Consider the following 17,453-nt stretch of genomic DNA (forward strand, 5'->3'; position numbering starts at 1 on the left):
GACGGGGACATGGCTGTGAACAAGATGACAAAAGTCTCCCCATCATGGAGCTGACATTCATGTTGGGGGTGCAATGGACTGAATTGTGTCTCCCAAAAATACGTGTATCAATTTGGCTGAGCCATGACTCCTAGTATTGTGTGACTATCCACCATTGTGTCATCGGATGTGGTTTTCCTAAGTGTTGTAAATCCTATCTCTATGATATTAATGAGATGGGATTAATGGCAGTTATGTTAATGAGGCAGGACTCAGTCTACAAGATTACATTGTGTCTTAAGCCAACCCCTTTTGAGATATAAAAGAGAGACGTGAGCAGAGAGACATGGGGACCTCATGCCACCAAGAACAAGAACCAGGAGAATACTGCATCCTTTGGACCTGGGGTCCCTGTGGTGAGAAGCTCCAGTGGAAGACTGATGACAAGGACCTTCCTCCAGAGCCAACAGAGAGACAAAGCCTTCCCCTGGAGCTGGCGCCCAGAATTTGGACTTCTAGCCCTACTAGACTGGGAGAGAATAAATGTCTCTTTGTTAAAGCCATCCACTTGTGGTATTTCTGTTATACCGGCACTAGATGACTAAGACAGGGGGAGTAGATAAACAAGTAAAACCACTAATCTTAGGAGGTGGCACGTGCCGTGGAGAGAAATAAAGCAGAGAAGGGGCAGGGGTGTGTTTGGGCAGCTGCAGTTTAAGTAGGGTGATTGGAATGAGTCACTAAGAGGGAAGGTGTGTGTGGACATCTAGGGGCAGGCACTCCAGGCAGAGAGCACAGCATGGGCAAGGGCCCTGAGGTGGGTGCATGTTGGTATGTCAGAGCACAGCAAGGAGGCAGGCGAGGACAGAGGGAACAGCAAGGAGAGGGTGGGAGGCCACTGTTGGACCCATGTCTCAATCCTCACGATCTGGCAACATCCACAGTGCTCACAAAAAATGATGGAATGAATGAACAAATGAATGAATGCATTCTCTCCTCTCCTGGTGTCTGAGCTGCTTAGGGGTGAGGGACCATACCAGATTCATCTCTAGCATTTAGTCAGCCAAAGGACTAAAGAATGAACGAATGACTCTATGACTACACAGAGGAGACAAAGGCCTCCATCCCCACAGTTCTCAGCCCATGGCATGGCTTAGATGTTCACATGTGCTCATACCATGCATGCATGAATGAGTGAATGAATGAATGCCTGAATGAGTGAATGAATGAATGCCTGAATGAGTAAATACATGAACGAAAGTGACAGAATTTTTTTCAGAGCCTAATCTCGTCTGACATAACCAGGCCTGTCACACCATCCTGCTCCTGGACTGGGCCTGACCCCTGGGATCTCCCACAGGCAGGTGACTGGGTAGGGGCAGATGGTCTCTCCGGGGGTCTCAGGGACTCCTTCCACCAGGGGCAGTAAGGAAAGACCTTCACATTGAGGGGAGGCTGGGAAAGACAGCACCAGGTCAGTGGGGCCCTTCACTCACCCCCTGCCCCCTCACCGACCAGCCTCAGGGTCTCTTCCTGATGGACCCGGCCCAACTGTGCAGGGGATGTGTGGAGACGGCCCTTCATGTGGTCCCACCATCAGCCCTGGGTCCATCTCCACATGGATGAGAACATGAACCTCAAATACCAGCCTGTGAATGGTCCAGCTTGTGGACATACTTGGCTTAGCCCACAGTGAGTTTTTTAAAGGTTTTGTATCAGCAATATGTAAAATTCAGGAGATTTCACATAAATACCTAGGCTTCTGGAGTCTCTGGAAGACCAGGGGTCAGCACTGGGATCGGCACCTGAGCCTGCACTAGGGCAGCTCCATCTGCCCCTAGGCTCTCTGGTTGGGCCCTCTCTGGGGCTTCACCCACTTCCAGTCCCTGCCTGGATCCCAGACCATTGCCAGCTGAGACTGAAACCAGAGACTGCTCTACCAAAGGCTGGGCCAGGCCCTGAGGCCCAAGCTCACCCACCATCCCTGCCCAAAAGGAGCTCCCATTGGGGCTGCTGACAACACAGACACCCAGCCCCTGTGGTCTGTGGCAGCTAGGACCCAGCCCACAGGGGGGAAGCCGCCTGACTCGCTGAACCAGGGAGGATTTGGATGGATGGGGGATGGGAGAAATGGTACAGTGGGGGGTGCCAAGGGTCAAGGTGTGACGGTGGATGGGGCCAGGCCTGCAAGTGAGACCAGGATGGGCAGGGCCAGTCAGCGGTACCTTCACAGTGCTTGCCATCAGCAGCCAGCCGGAACCCCGAGGCGCAGGAGCAGCGGTAAGAACCAGGCGTGTTCTCACAGGTGTGCTGGCACACGCGGCCCGGGGAGGCCCAGCACTCGTTTATGTCTGCAGGTGGGCAGGCAGACAGATGGGCAGCATCAGGCCTCCCTCCACCCTCAGGCACCTCCCCAGGCCATGGAGGAAACTGGGTGGGGAGAGGAAACCAGGAAAAAAGACAAGGAGGGACCCAGACAGGGCAGACAGAGGCAAAGAGACAGAGAAGGAGAAAGACAGAGAGGGACAGACAGAGACTGAGAGAAGCAGGGATAGCAGATAGCCAGAGCAAAGAGGGAACAGTCAGCATAGCACACAAAGGATAGGAGAGGTGGCCAAGCCCACAGACAGGCCTAGGGGTGCCTGGAAAGGAACCCAAAGGGGTGGCCTTGGGCAGGTGGGCACCACTCAGGCAATGGGTACCAGCAGTCACCCAGCCCAGAGGTGGGGAGGTGGAGAGGAACAGCAGGTGCGGCCCCCAGCCCCACATACCAATGCAGGTCCGGCCGAAGGCATCGCGCTGGAAGCCAGCTTTGCAGTCGCAGCGATAGGAACCGGGGAGGTTGTGGCACACCTGGCCATTGCTGCAGCGGTGTACACCTGTCTCACACTCGTTCACATCTGCGGGGGGGGTGGGCTCGTTGAGGCCCAGGGTTCCCCCTCTGCACGGCCCCCCGTGGGCACTGGGGAATCTGAGCAGGCCTGGCAGGCCACAAGGGGTGGAGGCCAGCCTTACCCACACACTTGGTGCCATCCTCACTGGCGTGGTAGCCGCGCCCGCAGAGCAGGGGGTTCCTCTGGCACGTGTAGGAACCCACCGTGTTGATGCAGCTGAAGCCCGGCTTACAGGGTTCAGACAGCGACGTGCACTCGTTGATGTCTGTGGAGGTGGGTGAGGATGATGTCACTTCCCTGTTCCAGTACCTGGGCCCAGGGCCATGTGCCAGGCAGCCAGGGCAGCCAGGCCCTGTTCAAAGCTGCTAGGCCAGACTGTCCCACTCCGTCTCCCCCTGACCCAAAGGGCTCAGTTTCCTGGGACCCTAAGCACCTGCAGGTGAAGTCCTACATGCTTCTCACATCTGCCCTTGATGCAGACGCTAGAATGAAATCGCAGCGAATGTCTAAGATAACCACAACACGGTGTGCCTCTGCTCTCCAGTCTCCAAAAGCCGTGTCTTACCCAGAACTGAATCCAAACACCTCACCCCAGCGTATAGGGCCCTGCTGACCTGTGCAACCTCCTCCTACCCCCGCCCCCACACCCTTTACTTCAGTCCCACTGGGCCCCTCACCATCTCCAATGCCCACACAGTCCCACTGCAGGCCCTTTGCAAATGCTGTTCCCCACTTTCCTGGCACAGACAGCCCATCCTATTTTCATGGCTGGCTCCATCACTGGTCCCGGCCAAATGTCCTGCTCACTGAGGTCCTCTCGGACCAGGTAGGAGTCTCCTCTTGAAGTTTTTATCCCTGACTTGTTTTATTAGTTATCAAAGTACCTGTGAATAACTGCTACTTTCATAAATGTGTTTGCTTATTTAGTCCTCCCAAACGCCTTGTCAAATTGGGGTAGCGCCCCAACATTTCAAACCCTGGCACTCAGTAGGCACTCAGTAGGAAATGCTGTTAATGACTGAATCACTGACGAGCTGTCTGGAGTCAGGCAGACCTCGCCACCTTGCCCTAAGCCCGGCTGGGCGGGTGGTCCCAGGGCTGACCATGGGAACCCTTAGAGGTTTTCTGCATCCGGGGACACCAACAGGTCACACGGTGAGCAGCGTTAGAGAGGTGCCTCGGGGAGAGCTCTAGCTCCCAGACTTGTGAGGTGACCTCCATCGAGTCTTGAGAAAGCTTTCTGACACAGCAGCTCCCCTCCTGCACCTCAGTTCGTCCCTACAACAGGAGCACAATCTCATATGTGGTTATTGTGAGGAAAGTAGTGTCCTGGTCCATGGTACACCGCAGGCCACCTGGCCCACACCTGCCTTCCCAGGGCTGTTCACATTCCTGATGGCTCCTACTTGAAGCCTAGCCTGTCCTGCAGGGGGCGCTGGTGCCCGCCTCTGCGCAGGCCAGGGCCTCCTGCCTCCTGGTTTTCTGGAAGAGGCTGAAGTGGGGCAGGGAGGGTGGGGGATCTCAGACCCACTTGGGAACCACAGCTAGACCCCCATGTGTCAAACTGCAAGTCTAAACCGATTAGCAGAGCATGAAATCGGTCTAGAAGTGCTCAACTCACAAGTTGTGAAAACAGAAAATTTGTGTGTATCACATGCAGTCAGGGTAAGGTTGTCTTGTGAAATTTGTGTTCTAGTTGTGTGTGTGTATGTACCAGGTCGTAATATAACATATAAATTTCATACCGTTGGTTCTGATTAAAAAAAAATTAAACACATTCATTAAGTCAACCCCACAGATGGGTAAACCGAAGCCCCCAAGAAAAGAAAGAGCCCCAAGAGATGCCTCATTTCTTTCCCCTATTAGTCCAGCTCAGGGCCTGGCACAGAGGGTCAGCCAAGGTCAGACGGCTCATGCCAATTGCATGGAAGAGCACTGAGGCTGGGTGAGGCACAACACAGCAGGCTATGGTCTCTGAAGCCCTCAGAGAACCCCACTGCCCTCTTGCAGATCCCACTCACCCACACAGTTGCCCTCGGGGTCCTGCAGGAAGCCCACCATGCAGCGCTGCCGAGCCTGGCAGTAGAAGGAGCCCTTGGTGTTCTGGCACGTGAAGCCCGCCTGGCAGTTGTGCGTGCCCAGTGCACACTCGTCCACATCTGTATACAGAGGCCAACGTTAGGGGTGGCCCTCTGCCCCTTATACCCCAGCATCCTGGTCACAGCAACGCAGCACATCCCCGACCTCAGGCCACCGTGATAACCAAGTTCTTCAGCACTGGGGAAGCTGAGGGAGCAACATTGCCTAGCGTGACAAAATAACACGAGCACACCTCTGGAGCCTTCCCCCTGTACCAGCCACTGTTCTAAGCACTCCTCGATGTGTTTAATTAATTCTCACAGCAACCTGGGAAGTAGGTACTATGACTATGCCCATCTTACAAAGGGGGAAACTGAGGCACGACTAGGGCACATTGGGTGGGATTAGAACCCAGGCAGCCTGGCTCCAGAGGCTGTGCTCTAACTGCTGCCCACTCTGCCCAGGAGTAGGCAGGAAGGGCAACAAGTGCTTAAACCCAAGGTCCTTGGTCAACGATCCTTGGGAGGTGGTGCTGACAGCAGGAAGTCCTGGGGCTTCCGATGATGGAGCTGCCAGACCTGGGATCAAGTCACTGCTCCCCCACCTGCTGTGCAGCCAAAAAAGTTGCTGGACTATTTAGCCTGTGCCAGGGGCCCGCTGCTGTGGAGCACCTTCACTGGAATTCTCCACTCAGGCCATCAAGAGGGCTGCTCATATCTGCGCCACACTCTACAGTTTACAAAGCACAGGCCCCATGCTGCCCCTCATGGGTCCTACACAACAGAGGTCATCAAGCCTTTGACACATGAGGAAACTGAGGCACAGAGCAGGACAGCAGCACACAGAGAATAAGAGGCCTAGCTTGGATTTCCTCAGCTTTGATGGCTCCCAGGCCAACATTTGCTAGTCTGGCACTCATCTGTCCATTTTTCTTTCCCTCCATCTAACACCTCTCCTGGTTTCCAAGGCTTCTACCACTTCCCATAGCAGTCCGAACTCTGTGAGGCCCTGTGCTGGGTTCCACGCACCCAGAGATGAACCAGGCAGGCAGTGGGCTAGGGTGCACCCAAGGAGGTGGTGCCCTTCCCAGGTGTCGGGAAGGTGACAGGGATCTCAGAGGGGCAAGCTGGCCCTGGATCTGCCATGTACACCCATACCGAGGGCCAGGGGCTCACCTCCCTCCCATGTCCCCCCTCCTGGCTCCCAGCCTAACCTTTAGGCCGCTCCTCACGCCTGGCATTCTCCAGGGCTCAGAACAATGAAGCACTTCTACAAGGCTCACTTCCTCGGTGGCATTCCTCTGGACTTAAGTTTAAAAAACTGCTTCCACCACATGTGGATTAGAACCATCCGGCTCCTGTGACCAGGCCTGCCAACTCATTGTCTCCTTCAACACCCGCCCCATGCTCTGCTCCACCCTGAGACTTCCTTTCTGCTTCTGACCATGCCAACACTGTCCCCTTGCCCTGCCCAAGGGCCTTTGGGCTTGCTGTTCCCTCTGCCCGGAACACCCTTCCCAAGTCTCATCATTCACGTGCCCCCTTCAACATCACCTCCACAATGGGGCCTTCTCCTCCCCACACCTAAAACAGCACCCAGCCCACAGCCACACTCTATCACCATGCCATGTGCTTGGCGACAGTCCATCTCTCCCTTTGGGAGATAAACAGGAGGTCAGAGACAAGGACCACCACACCCCTCACTGTCTCCCTGTCACCCAGGACCCTGCCAGGACATAAAAGAAGCTCAAGAAGTATTTGTTGAATTGGCTGAATAAAAAATCCCCTCTCTTTTTTGAGGGCAAGAATTTTCTAGTAAAAGAGGAGGAAGTGATTCTTCAAGGGGGCTCCACTCCTACGTATAATCAGGAAAACTGAGGCATGGCGAGGGGAATAACCGGCACTGCCCAGCAAGAATCACAATGCCAAGACCAGAGCCTTGGCTTCCCCCTCCGCCACACACACCTCCACCTGGGCAGGAACGCTGTGGCAGCTCTCCAGAAGGGACAAGGCTCTTAGCAAGTGAGGGTGGAGGGAGGGGGGCCAGCAGCTGAGCGTCTCACCTGTGCACTCGCCATCCGTGAGGGTGTAGCCCGACTCACAGGTGAGGGCCTTGTAGCAGTGGAAGGAGCCCAGCGTGTTCACGCAGTGCTCGCCCCGGCTGCACGTGTGCAGAGCAGTCACGCATTCGTTGATGTCTGCGGGAGAGGGGGGCTGTCAGGGGCACCACAGGCAGCCAGGAGGGAGGGAGAGCCAGGCCCTGCCGTCCAGGTGCTCCCCAACCAGAGAGCTACACGAGGCCAATGCCGCTTATCTATCCATCCATTCCTTCAACAAATATTTATTGAGCACCCGCTAAGTGCCAAGCACTGCTCTTGGCACTGGGGATACCGTGTGAATAAGACAGCCCTCGTGGAGCTGACATTCAGGGAGGAGACACAATGAAGAGATAAATACGGAAACATGTAGTATGGAAGGTAGTCACAGGTTCCACGTGAAAAAACGGGGCAGGACCAAGGAAACGAGAAGGGCTGAGGCAGGGGTGCAGCATGGTCAGGGAGGGCTCAGACAAGATGACAGTGGAGCAAGGGTTTGAAAGGCAGGCCAAGAGGCTGTTCTGGGCAGAGGGAACAGTCAGTGCAAGGGCCCTGAGGAGAGAACCTGCAGGGTACAGAGGACACAGAGGGGGGCAAGTGTGGCGGGAGAAAAGAGAAGATGAGTCAGAGAGCTGAGGGCTGCCTTTGACCCTGAGGACAGTGGAACCAAGGGAGGGGCCAGGGAGAAGGGACGTGATCTGACTTATCTGTTAACAGGGTCCCCAGCTGCACTGGAAGACAGTCTCCAGGTGAAGGTGGAGGCAAGGAGGCAGGCCTGTAAGGAGGATCAGAGTAGTCCAGGCAGGGGAGCGCTGCGGCTCAGACCGCCACCCATGGAGGTGAGCGGATGCGGTCAGACTCTGGAAATACTCTGAATGTGGAACCGGCAGGGTCCACCAAAGGATGAGAGGAAGGTGTGAGCCTGAATAGCTGGACGAGGGGGCGCCATCTACCGGTATGGGGCAGGCTGGGGGCAGCAGGCGAACAGGGCAGATCCGAGCCCTGTGACCACGGTGTTTGAGAGGTGCCCAGTGGAAAGGTCCAGAGGGGGCTGGAGACCCAAGTCTGAGGCCCAGAAGGCTCTGGCTAGAGATGTTAATTTGCGGTCAGCATATGGGTGGTAAAAGGCCCAGCGTGGTTGTGGTCACTGGGGGAGAGGGCGTATGGAGAAGAGGCCGAGGACCAACTTCTGGGACACTCCTGGAACAGGCTGTGGGGAGGGGAGAAGCCAGCAAAGGAGAGAGGGAAGGAGCACTGGGGAAGAGGAAAGCCAGAGAGTTCACCAAGTCAAAACTCACCCCCTGCTGTCTGGCCCACTTACATAAGTGAAATATCAGAACAGGCAAATGCAGAGAGACAGAAGGTGGGGTAGTGGCTGCCAAGAGGAGCAAGGAACGGGGAGTTATGGCTTCAGGGGTACACAGTTTCTGTGTTGGGTAAGGAAAAAGTTATGGAAAGAAATAGAGGTAATGGTTACATACATGGAGAATATGATTAATGCCAGTTGATTTACACTTAAGAATGGTTAAAACGGCAAGTGTTACGTTATATATTTTACCACCATAAAAAAACAAGAAAAACCTCTCCTCCAGGCAGGTGCTAAGGATACATGGACATGCCCAGTTGCTCCTTCTCAGAGCACCATCTGGCGGGGGGAGGGGCACATCACTCATTCACTGGACACACAGCCCCCGCCTCTGAGGGGCTGCTAGGCTCATCCGCTGAGGTAGGGTGAGGTTGCTGGGGTGAAAGACACTGTCCCCAAGGGCACAGGGCAGAGAGCCAAACACTTGGAGTCCTGGACAGACCAGGTGGAGAGGGAGGGGCAGGCTGTGAGGAAGGAGGCCCTCCCAAACCTCAGGTGAACCAACTGAACACATGAGGCAGCCAAGGGTGGTGGGGGACAGAGAAAGTGGTTTCCAAGGAAGGCTTGGCTGGGCATGATGAAGACTTCTGATATATAGACCACTGGGTTAATAAGGAGACACTCCCAGGGTCCCAGAAATGCCGTGGGAAGAACCACAAGGATAAATTACAGTGCCGCCATTAGCTGAGGCTCATGAAGGAGTGGGCAGCTCCAAATTACATATGAGGAAATGAGGTCTTCCATGTGGTAGCAGCAAGAGTAGAACCCAGAGTACCAGGCCCAGAGCCCCCACTGGGGGCGTGCCCTTCCCCATCACCCAGGCTCTGGACCAACTAGGGCTGCTACCCTCCATCCCCTCACAGGCCAGCCCATCTGCATGGTTTCCCAGGGGCCAGGACAGTCCTCAAAGTGCAGGGCACAAAAGGCAAATGGCAAAGCCCCAGGGAGTCCCCAGCAGCGGTCACACATCTGTTAGAGGACCTCTCCATTCAGCCCCACTCAATACTGACCCACTTCAGCTTACACACCTCTAGTGATGGGGAGCTCACTCCCTCTGCAGACTGCCTCAGTATCACACATTTGTTGAATCATAGTGATGCCAAACACCAGCAAGTACTTTACATGGATTAATTCATTTAATCTTCACAATGACCCTCTGAGGTGAGAGCTATCACCATCCTATTTCACAGATATGGAAACTGAAGCTCAGAGTGGTTAACTGACTTGTTTAAGGTCTTACAACTAGAAAGTGACCAAGCCAGGACACAGAGAGGCTTCAGCAGTGCACCAGCCTCTCCATCTGGTTGACAAACGTGTGGAGTGAACAAATGAACCGCAGACACCAACAGATGCTTGTGGATGAAGAAGTGATGGAGGGAATGAGGAGCAGGTTCTAATGGGTGATAAGTGAGCATGACAATGGACGCACTGAAAATTTGTGCAGGATGAACAGAAGGAGAGAACTGAGGGGATGGGACTGAGGGCTAATAAATTTTGCTGAATGGAATGTACCTTGGCTCTTTGAATGCAGAATCCATTTACCAGGTGCCCAGGGACCCCTTTCAACATGAGGAAGGCAAGTTGGGGAGATGGGGACCTCAAGAAGCAAAGGGAAGCATCCCCTTGATATGGCAAGAGGGAAGCATGTCCTAGGCAGTGGTTCAGCCTTCCCAGACACACACACAGGTATGCTTCAAACAGAAGGAGGCTGCCCAGTCCTGCAAGCAGATGGGGAGGGCACATGTTGTGCTAGTGGCCAGAGGCCAAGGGCAAACATGGGTGTAGCCAGTGCTATGGGCCCGTCTGCCCTGCGGCAGAGGGCGAGCAAAGGACACATTCAGGCTGGGCATAGTCCACAAGCAGAGGAGAGGCCCGGGGCCCCAGCCAGCATGCCCTGAACCCACCCTGCCCTGCCCCCACCTCCAAACCCTTGCTCAAGCTGTTCCTGCCATCCTGGTGTCCTTCCCACTGCCCAAGTCTGTCTATCCTTGGAGACTGGTGCAAATGCTACCTTCTCCAGGAGGCATGTCCGATTCCACAGCTGGAATTACTCTCCCTTTGCCTGTGTCTCTGCTATAGCGATGACCACAGTCTGCCCCGAGTCCCTGCTACTTTGGGTCTATCTCTTCGGGACCGGGAACTCTAGGAGGACAGAGGACAGGGCTTATGTTTCCTCTGTAAACATCACACCCGCCCAGCCATGTAGGAAGTTCAAGTCCCTGCTCCTCAGGCCCACAGTCCTCCAGGCACACAAGTGTCAACAGATGGGAGGGGGAATCCTTACCGAGTCCTGACCAAGCCAGGCCCAGGTTGGAAGCTGACACGAGCCTCACCCAGGCCTCTTGGGCCTCACGGCCTGGCCAGCAGCATCACCCCCCATGAGAGGGGAAAAAAATGGAGACTGAGAGAGAAGAGCCAACTTCTCAAGGTCACACAGCAAAGAGACACCAACCTGGAGTACACAGGCAGGCCTGTCGGACCCTAGCATCTGTCCACTCGCCTCTGGCTCTGGATGCATCTAGGTAATCTGAGCGGCTGACATAACATGCTCACTGAGTCCCAGATGCCTTGCTCACTGCACACACACCACATAACCTCAGAATCACATCCAAACAGGGGATCTTTGCCCCCACTTACAGATGATGAAACCATCTGCCCAAAGCCACAGAGCTACTAAGGGGCGGAGCCCAACTGTGGAGCCCAGGCGTCACATATACTATCCTGCTGCGCAATAGCCTGACCCCTCATTTACTGCGGCCCAGCCAGGGTCAAGGGCCCAGCCAGGCCACACATCCAGCTGAGCTGTCTGGTTCCAGGCACGTTCCTGGGGAAAGCAGTCTCCAGGAGAGCCGAGGCACAAGCGGGAAAGGACACCAGGACATGGAAGACATGACACGGAACGCAGGGATGTCGCTGTGCTGAGAGCTCATATGCAAAGGGCCAGGCCCTTTAGCATGTGGCTACAGAGTGGCATGGCTTGCACGGTGCAGAGCAGAGGGCCGTGATGGTGGGCAGCAGGCAGGCGCTCTCGCTTACCCACGCACTTCCTGTGCGCATTGAGGATAAAGCCCTCCGCACACAGCACTGTGTGGTTGACACAGTAGAAGGATCCCAGGGTGTTCACACAGAACTGCTGCCGGCTACAATCGTGAGCACCCAGCAGGCACTCGTCTTGGTCTAGCATCAGCCACAGAAGGAAAAACAGAAGGGCCGTTAGAGGGGCGTGGCCTGCCACGGAGCATCCAGTAACAGGTAGGGAAACCGAGGCCTGGAGAGGGAGAGGGCCCTGCCAGGGTCTCCCAGCCCATCATCAGGAGAGCTGGGCCTTGGAACCAAGTCTGAGTTTGTAGAGTCAAGAGATCTCGGAGCTTCGACGCACTGCTCACACTGGGTAGGTGGCGAGGAGGGACTCAGAGAGGGTAGACAACCTGCCCAATGCCACGCAGCCAGACAGGACCAGAGGCAGTCCCCTACCCAGTCTCCAGACACACCCCACCTCCATGGGCAGCGAAAGAAACCAGGCAGTGGAGGGATGCAAACTCAAGTGCTTCGGGGGCCAGGCTAGCGACAGAAAGGGGAAGAGAAGCTGCGGAGTCTGGGCTCTGTCCAAAGGAGGACCAGCATGTGGGTCCCCGGGGCCAGATTTTGTAAAGTTTCAAGGGAAATCTAGAATCTGGAATTACAAAAAAAGTTTTTGAGCTTTTCAGGGTTGGCAATGCATTTGAATATTTTATATCTGGCAGACGAAGCAGGACTCCTCTGCAGGCCAGACTGTGTCCTCAGAATGCCAGTCTGTAGCCTCTGGCGTGGACACCGCCATTTTTCTTGCAAGTGGCCCCTCAAGGAGAAAATGGAGGCCTGGGGAAGCATGGGCACAGGCCAGCCGCACAGCCAGCAGGAAAAGGGCTGTGCCAAGCCCAGGGCCCCATGCCTTGAAAGGGCCATGCCCACTGAGGACCACTGCTTGGCTGGGTCCGGTGAGAAGAACTCATAGCTTCAGGGCAACCTTCTGGTAGACAGGCCCCAAGAAATGGGGGACAAAGCCCAGAGGGCACAGCACAACCTGGGCCTAAGCTCTGCCCCCATGCCATCTGAGAGAAAGGACAGCTAGGTCGCCACCACGCTGCATGCCCCTGGGCAAGTTTCCCACCTCTGTGGGTACAAGGAGGGTGTTTATCCATATCAGAACACCAGTCTCAGTCAAGTGGCTGACACAAGATATTGGCTACTGGCAGGAGATGAGTGTTTTTCGGGACAGACTTGCCCTGCTTAGCTGTGGATATGCAGCAGGGTCACATCTCCTGGGCTGACCCAAAGCCTTCCCTGGACCCTCTGTGCCTGCTCAGCCCCTAGACATGAGGAGTAAAGTTCCTCTTAGGCTGGTCCTTGAGGCATCATTCTCTGTGGGAACCAACGCTGCTGAGTGCTTGTATCAACCCAAGGCCATATCTTACAGCAGGGAGGTCCCAGCCTATGGGTGCCACCAAGACCAGACCACACCCACTCCCCAGCTCCTGGGCAGGTCACCAGGTAGAAAGGGTGTGCTTGTCAAACCTCTCCAGGGCCCGAGTGGCAGAGGCAACTCATCGTTACCAATTCCATCTTCACCTTCCTCATTTTAGTAAGGGACAAGCACATGCCATCTGGCTAGATGATCTTCTCCCCCAGCCACCCTCCACTCCCAGTCAGGTGCAAATGCGGTAATGAACACCACTTCAGGGTCCTGCAGCTCAAGTAACAGAGCTTCCCTCCTTCTCTTTCCCCACCCACAGCTGGAACATGGACAAGTGGTTGCAAACCAACTTTGACCATGCAGATGGGGTGACACTCAAGGAAAGGGCTAGTTAGAGAATGGGCCGTGAACTCACAGCATTAGCAACATCTGGGATCCTATCAGAGATGCAGACTCCTGGGCCCCGCCCACCAGACCTCCTGAATCAGAACTTCTGGGGTGTGGCTTAGGAACCTGCATTTCTAAGGAGGTCTCACGTGACTCTGACACCTGTGAAGTCTGAGACCACTGTTCTAGGAATTGGCAGCACAGCCATGTACAGGGAACCTAGATCCTGGACACCCCCCTGCCCTGCCCACACACCTCTGCCAGGTCACCTGGGTGGGAAGTTACTGCTGTCCTGTTCAAGCTGCTAGACCTGGTGCTCTCATGGCAGAAGCCAAACCTGTTTCCTAACTAACACGGCAAGTAAGTGCTAGACCTCCACCACCCCATCCTCACTCAGCACCCCCACCCTAGGCCAACTCAGGTTCACAGGCAGAAGGTGACCCCAGGGCACTCACCTTCACAGGACACACCATCGGCCATGATGGCGTAGCCAGGAAAGCAGGAGCACATGGCTGTGTCCCCAACGATGCTGCACACCTGCTTGCAGGGCCCGTTGTCTGGAAGGAAGCGGCACAGGAATCAAAGAGCTCCAGGCTGTGGCCTTGCCCGCACTGCTCATCACCCCAGCTACAGCCGTCAGCCGTGGGTCAGAGGCAGGCACAGAGGCCCAGCGAGTGGAGATGCTCCTTTTGACAACTTGCTGTGGAGCCCATGTGCCAGGCCTCATCCAGGTCTGTGACAATGCTCTTGACTCTCCCTAGAGGACCCCACGACTCAGATCCCAAACCTCTCCCTCGAGTTACAATAAAGACAGTGAGGAGGAGACGGAAGAGAGAAGACAGAGGAGGAAGAGAAAGCAAGCAGAGATGAGGGGAAAGAAGGAGGGAAACGGAATGAGGGAGTAGAGCAACAAGAGAACTTTCTGTGCATTCCTGAATGCATTTCCCTCAGTCCTGCAAGCACAGCTTGTACTGTCTCACCCTTACAGTACTGAGAAGCAGGGGCCCTCGTTCAGGAAGGACAAGCACCGGACTAGAGCACACGTCAGTCTGCACTGAGCCCCTGCCACAGGTGGCTCCTCACCCAGCCTCAGATGGTCAAGCCCAACCAGCCCCCAAAGCAGAAGCACCCAACTTTGGCAGGAGGCCATCTTGCACCCTCCCAGGCCCAAGAGCTCCCACCTGCCAGCAGCCCAGACCACCTAAGTTCCTACTGGGGAATACCATCCCCTCTGCTTACCTTTGCAGGTGTTGGGTTGTGGTACAGGTAGTGGGATCACGTTGGGGGCTGCTGGGGATGATGGTGGCCTTGGTGCAGACTCTGGCGCAGCCTCCGGCTTTGGGGGGTCACGATCTGTGACAGGCAGACAGACAGAAGAGTGGAGAAGGGAATGTCTCATCTCTTCATCAGGCTCAGGCACTAATGCATGAAGCCCTGCTCAAGCCCTGGGCACTCGATAGAGATCACTTCACTTAATCCTCCCCATTCTACACGAGAAACTGAGGTTCCGAAATGTACCTCAGGCCAGGAAACACCTCATAGCTATTCAGGGCTAAGTGAGGAGGAGGCCTCCATAACATCAGGAGGAAGGAGGCAAGGAAGAAGAAAGGGGAAGGGAGGAGAGTTTCTAGACATTCGGCAGGGAGACAGCCCTTTGGGACCAGGGGCTGGGGCAGGACTCAGGCTCCTGTTGGTACTGACCCCACAGGCCCAATGCTGGGGACACAGCCTGGGTTTAGCTCTGAGGCCCTCTGGGGTCCCATCCCTGAGCTCGAATCCAGGGTGGGGGCTGAGGTCTCTGTCTGCAGGACCTCCCCCATCCTCACAGCTGGGGGCACTGGCTTCTACAATTTCACCATGTCAGATGGCAAGGGTGAAGTGTCCTGCAGTCCTCCTTCTTGTCTTGACCCTGCTGTTGCCGTTCTCCCAGGAATGCTGTGCTCCACTGGCAAGACAGCCCCCGACCCTCCTTGCCCCAGCTGCCCAGGAAACCAGGTGGGTGGGCCTGTACCTGGACGGCAGGTGCGGCCATCGTCCTGCAGTGAGAAGCCAGGGAAGCAGGCACAGGTGTAGGAGCCCACGGTGTTGATGCAGAGGTGCTGGCACAGCTCCCCCGGGAGGAGCAGGCACTCATCCTGGTCATCGCCTGGCAGGCTGTTGGGCAACTCAGCCTCCGTGCCCAGTGACAGGGCCTCCCGGGCCCCCACCTCTGCCTCTGAAACTGGGGTGGGGTCAGCACTCATGATGTAGGAACAGGTCAGCCTGAGCTGGTAGCCAAGACCATGGACCACCCCAATATCAGTACAGGTCCTCATTAGAACCTTCTGTGTGCCCAGCAGAGACAATGTGGGTAAGGGTTAGTGAGATGGACAGAAGGACAGGCGGATGTATGGACAGATGGACAGATGGGTGGATGGGTGAGTAGGTAGGTGGAGGGATAAATGAAGGAATGTACGAACAAATGAACACATGAATGAATGAGAAAACTCCAGCAATGAGAGCAAACCCATCAGAGCCAGGATCCAACCTTCAGCATCTTAAACCTCCTGCAACGTTACGGGCCAGGCTCAGAACAGCCCTTGGGAAGCACCTGCACCTGAGTGACATCAGGGAGGACATTCCCTATCAAGAAGGGCCCCCCAAATCTGGATTCCAGCAGGTAAGGCCTTGACCCTGACTCAGGCCTTCCCTCACTGTCACCTGAGCAGCTCTCAATTTCTGTGCCTCTGTGCTCTAGGGTGAATCCCGCCACCTGGGGTTGTAGTGAGGAGCAGGTGAGATAAGGAGAGATGGCCTGGGACTGAGCCGCTTTGGGAAGCTCTTCATATTACAGCCATGGGAAAGACATGGGGTCAGGACTTTAGGTGAACGCCCGTGGCCCCTCTAAGGCTCTGCATTGGCCTGGCGCCTCAGCCCTCCCCACCAGACCCCTGGGCAGAGACCTGAGCAAGCTGTTGCATGAAGTCACATCTGAGGAACGTGTTTCATATTGAGAGTGTTTACGTTAAGCTCCAGCCCACTCAGCCCTGGCCTGGAGCCTGCAGGCAGGGCCGTAGTGGCCGGCATCCACCCGTGTCGAGACCCAGCATCACAGGCGGGCAGCAGACAGATGTGGGTCCGGGGCTCCTTGGCCCAGCTGAGGGCTGAACAGCAACCCTAGGGTTCAGGCTCAGATCATCCTCACGAGCATAATCCTCACAATGGCCCAGAGAGGGGAAACCGAGGCTTGGAGGAGCAAAGTGATCTGTACAAGGTCATCTGAGCAGGACTCAAATAAACCCAGGTCTGTCGGATGCCGCTGCCTGCATCCAATGAGGCCCAGGTCACCTACCAGCTTTTTACAGGAGGACAGCAGCATATGTCTCTGGTTCTGGACCCTGCCGGCCCTGGTGCCCACCTGCTACACACCCTCTTGAGAGTTCCTCCCTAACTTCATCTTGAACCACTCTTCTAGGTCCTCACCTGGCCTTCACACCAGTACTCCAACAGTCCTTTCAGAGCCAACCCCAGCAAGTGGACTTAGCCTCCAATCCTGTGTTGGCCAGGAGAGGCTGCCTGGTCCCTCTGTCTTGGTTAGTTCACCCTGATGGCCTGGTCCAACCTCCACAGGCCTGCCCCTGCCCTACCCTGCTGGGCCTACCACAACATCCAGGAAACACTGTACCCTGAGGGGTGAGCCTCTCTCCTAGGAGCCCCTCAACCCTGCAGCCTGTGAACAATGAGCATCTCACTCCCATGTACAGAGTCCCAACATGCTGCATCATAGTGACAGAGATTGGGATTGATTCGGGCCAGGGCTGACTGGGGTCAGGGTCAAGTCCAGGGCAGCAGGAAGCCCAGGGGCAGGAGTGGGAGTTGTCAGAGCCAAGGCATCCAGTCCTGGCTGTGGCAAGACTGGCAATGTGGCTAGGGCAAGGCCTTGGCCCTCTCTGGGCCTCAGCTTACCCCTCTGGCCCGCTGAAACATGACAGTAACAATGGCGGGGCTTCTTCGCATGCCAACAATCTGCCAGGCACTGTCTTCAGCTCCTGACAAGCATCACATCATTTATTCTCGGACAGATGACAAGGTATAGCAGCATCCCATCAGACAGAGGCAATAACTAGGCTCAGAGCAGGGGCACAACTTGCCCAAGGTTAAGCAGTGGGCCTGGGATTGCTTCTAGGTTGGCCTGACACCAGAAGCCATGAGTTCAACCTC

At 55.6% G+C, this 17,453-nt stretch overlaps 1 protein-coding gene across 3 annotated transcripts in view; it reads right to left on the bottom strand.

The window, feature by feature from the left end:
* Window positions 1–17,453, bottom strand: part of FBLN2 (fibulin 2) — a 124,671-nt gene that overhangs the window by 10,849 nt on the left and 96,369 nt on the right. For 2 of the 3 annotated variants that reach the window (XM_049862516.1, XM_049862515.1), the window contains 9 exons: window positions 15,265–15,474; window positions 14,493–14,606; window positions 13,709–13,810; window positions 11,450–11,590; window positions 7,015–7,149; window positions 4,895–5,032; window positions 2,995–3,138; window positions 2,751–2,879; window positions 2,205–2,330 (listed from right to left, as the gene is read on the bottom strand). In XM_049862516.1, coding sequence (XP_049718473.1) covers window positions 2,205–2,330; window positions 2,751–2,879; window positions 2,995–3,138; window positions 4,895–5,032; window positions 7,015–7,149; window positions 11,450–11,590; window positions 13,709–13,810; window positions 14,493–14,606; window positions 15,265–15,474 — 1,239 coding nt within the window. The remainder of the gene's footprint in view (window positions 1–2,204; window positions 2,331–2,750; window positions 2,880–2,994; window positions 3,139–4,894; window positions 5,033–7,014; window positions 7,150–11,449; window positions 11,591–13,708; window positions 13,811–14,492; window positions 14,607–15,264; window positions 15,475–17,453) is intronic. The other variant, XM_049862517.1, reaches the window with a different exon arrangement.

Source organism: Elephas maximus, chromosome 20 (assembly GCF_024166365.1).
Source record: "Elephas maximus indicus isolate mEleMax1 chromosome 20, mEleMax1 primary haplotype, whole genome shotgun sequence".
NCBI classification, from domain to species: Eukaryota; Metazoa; Chordata; class Mammalia; order Proboscidea; family Elephantidae; genus Elephas; species Elephas maximus.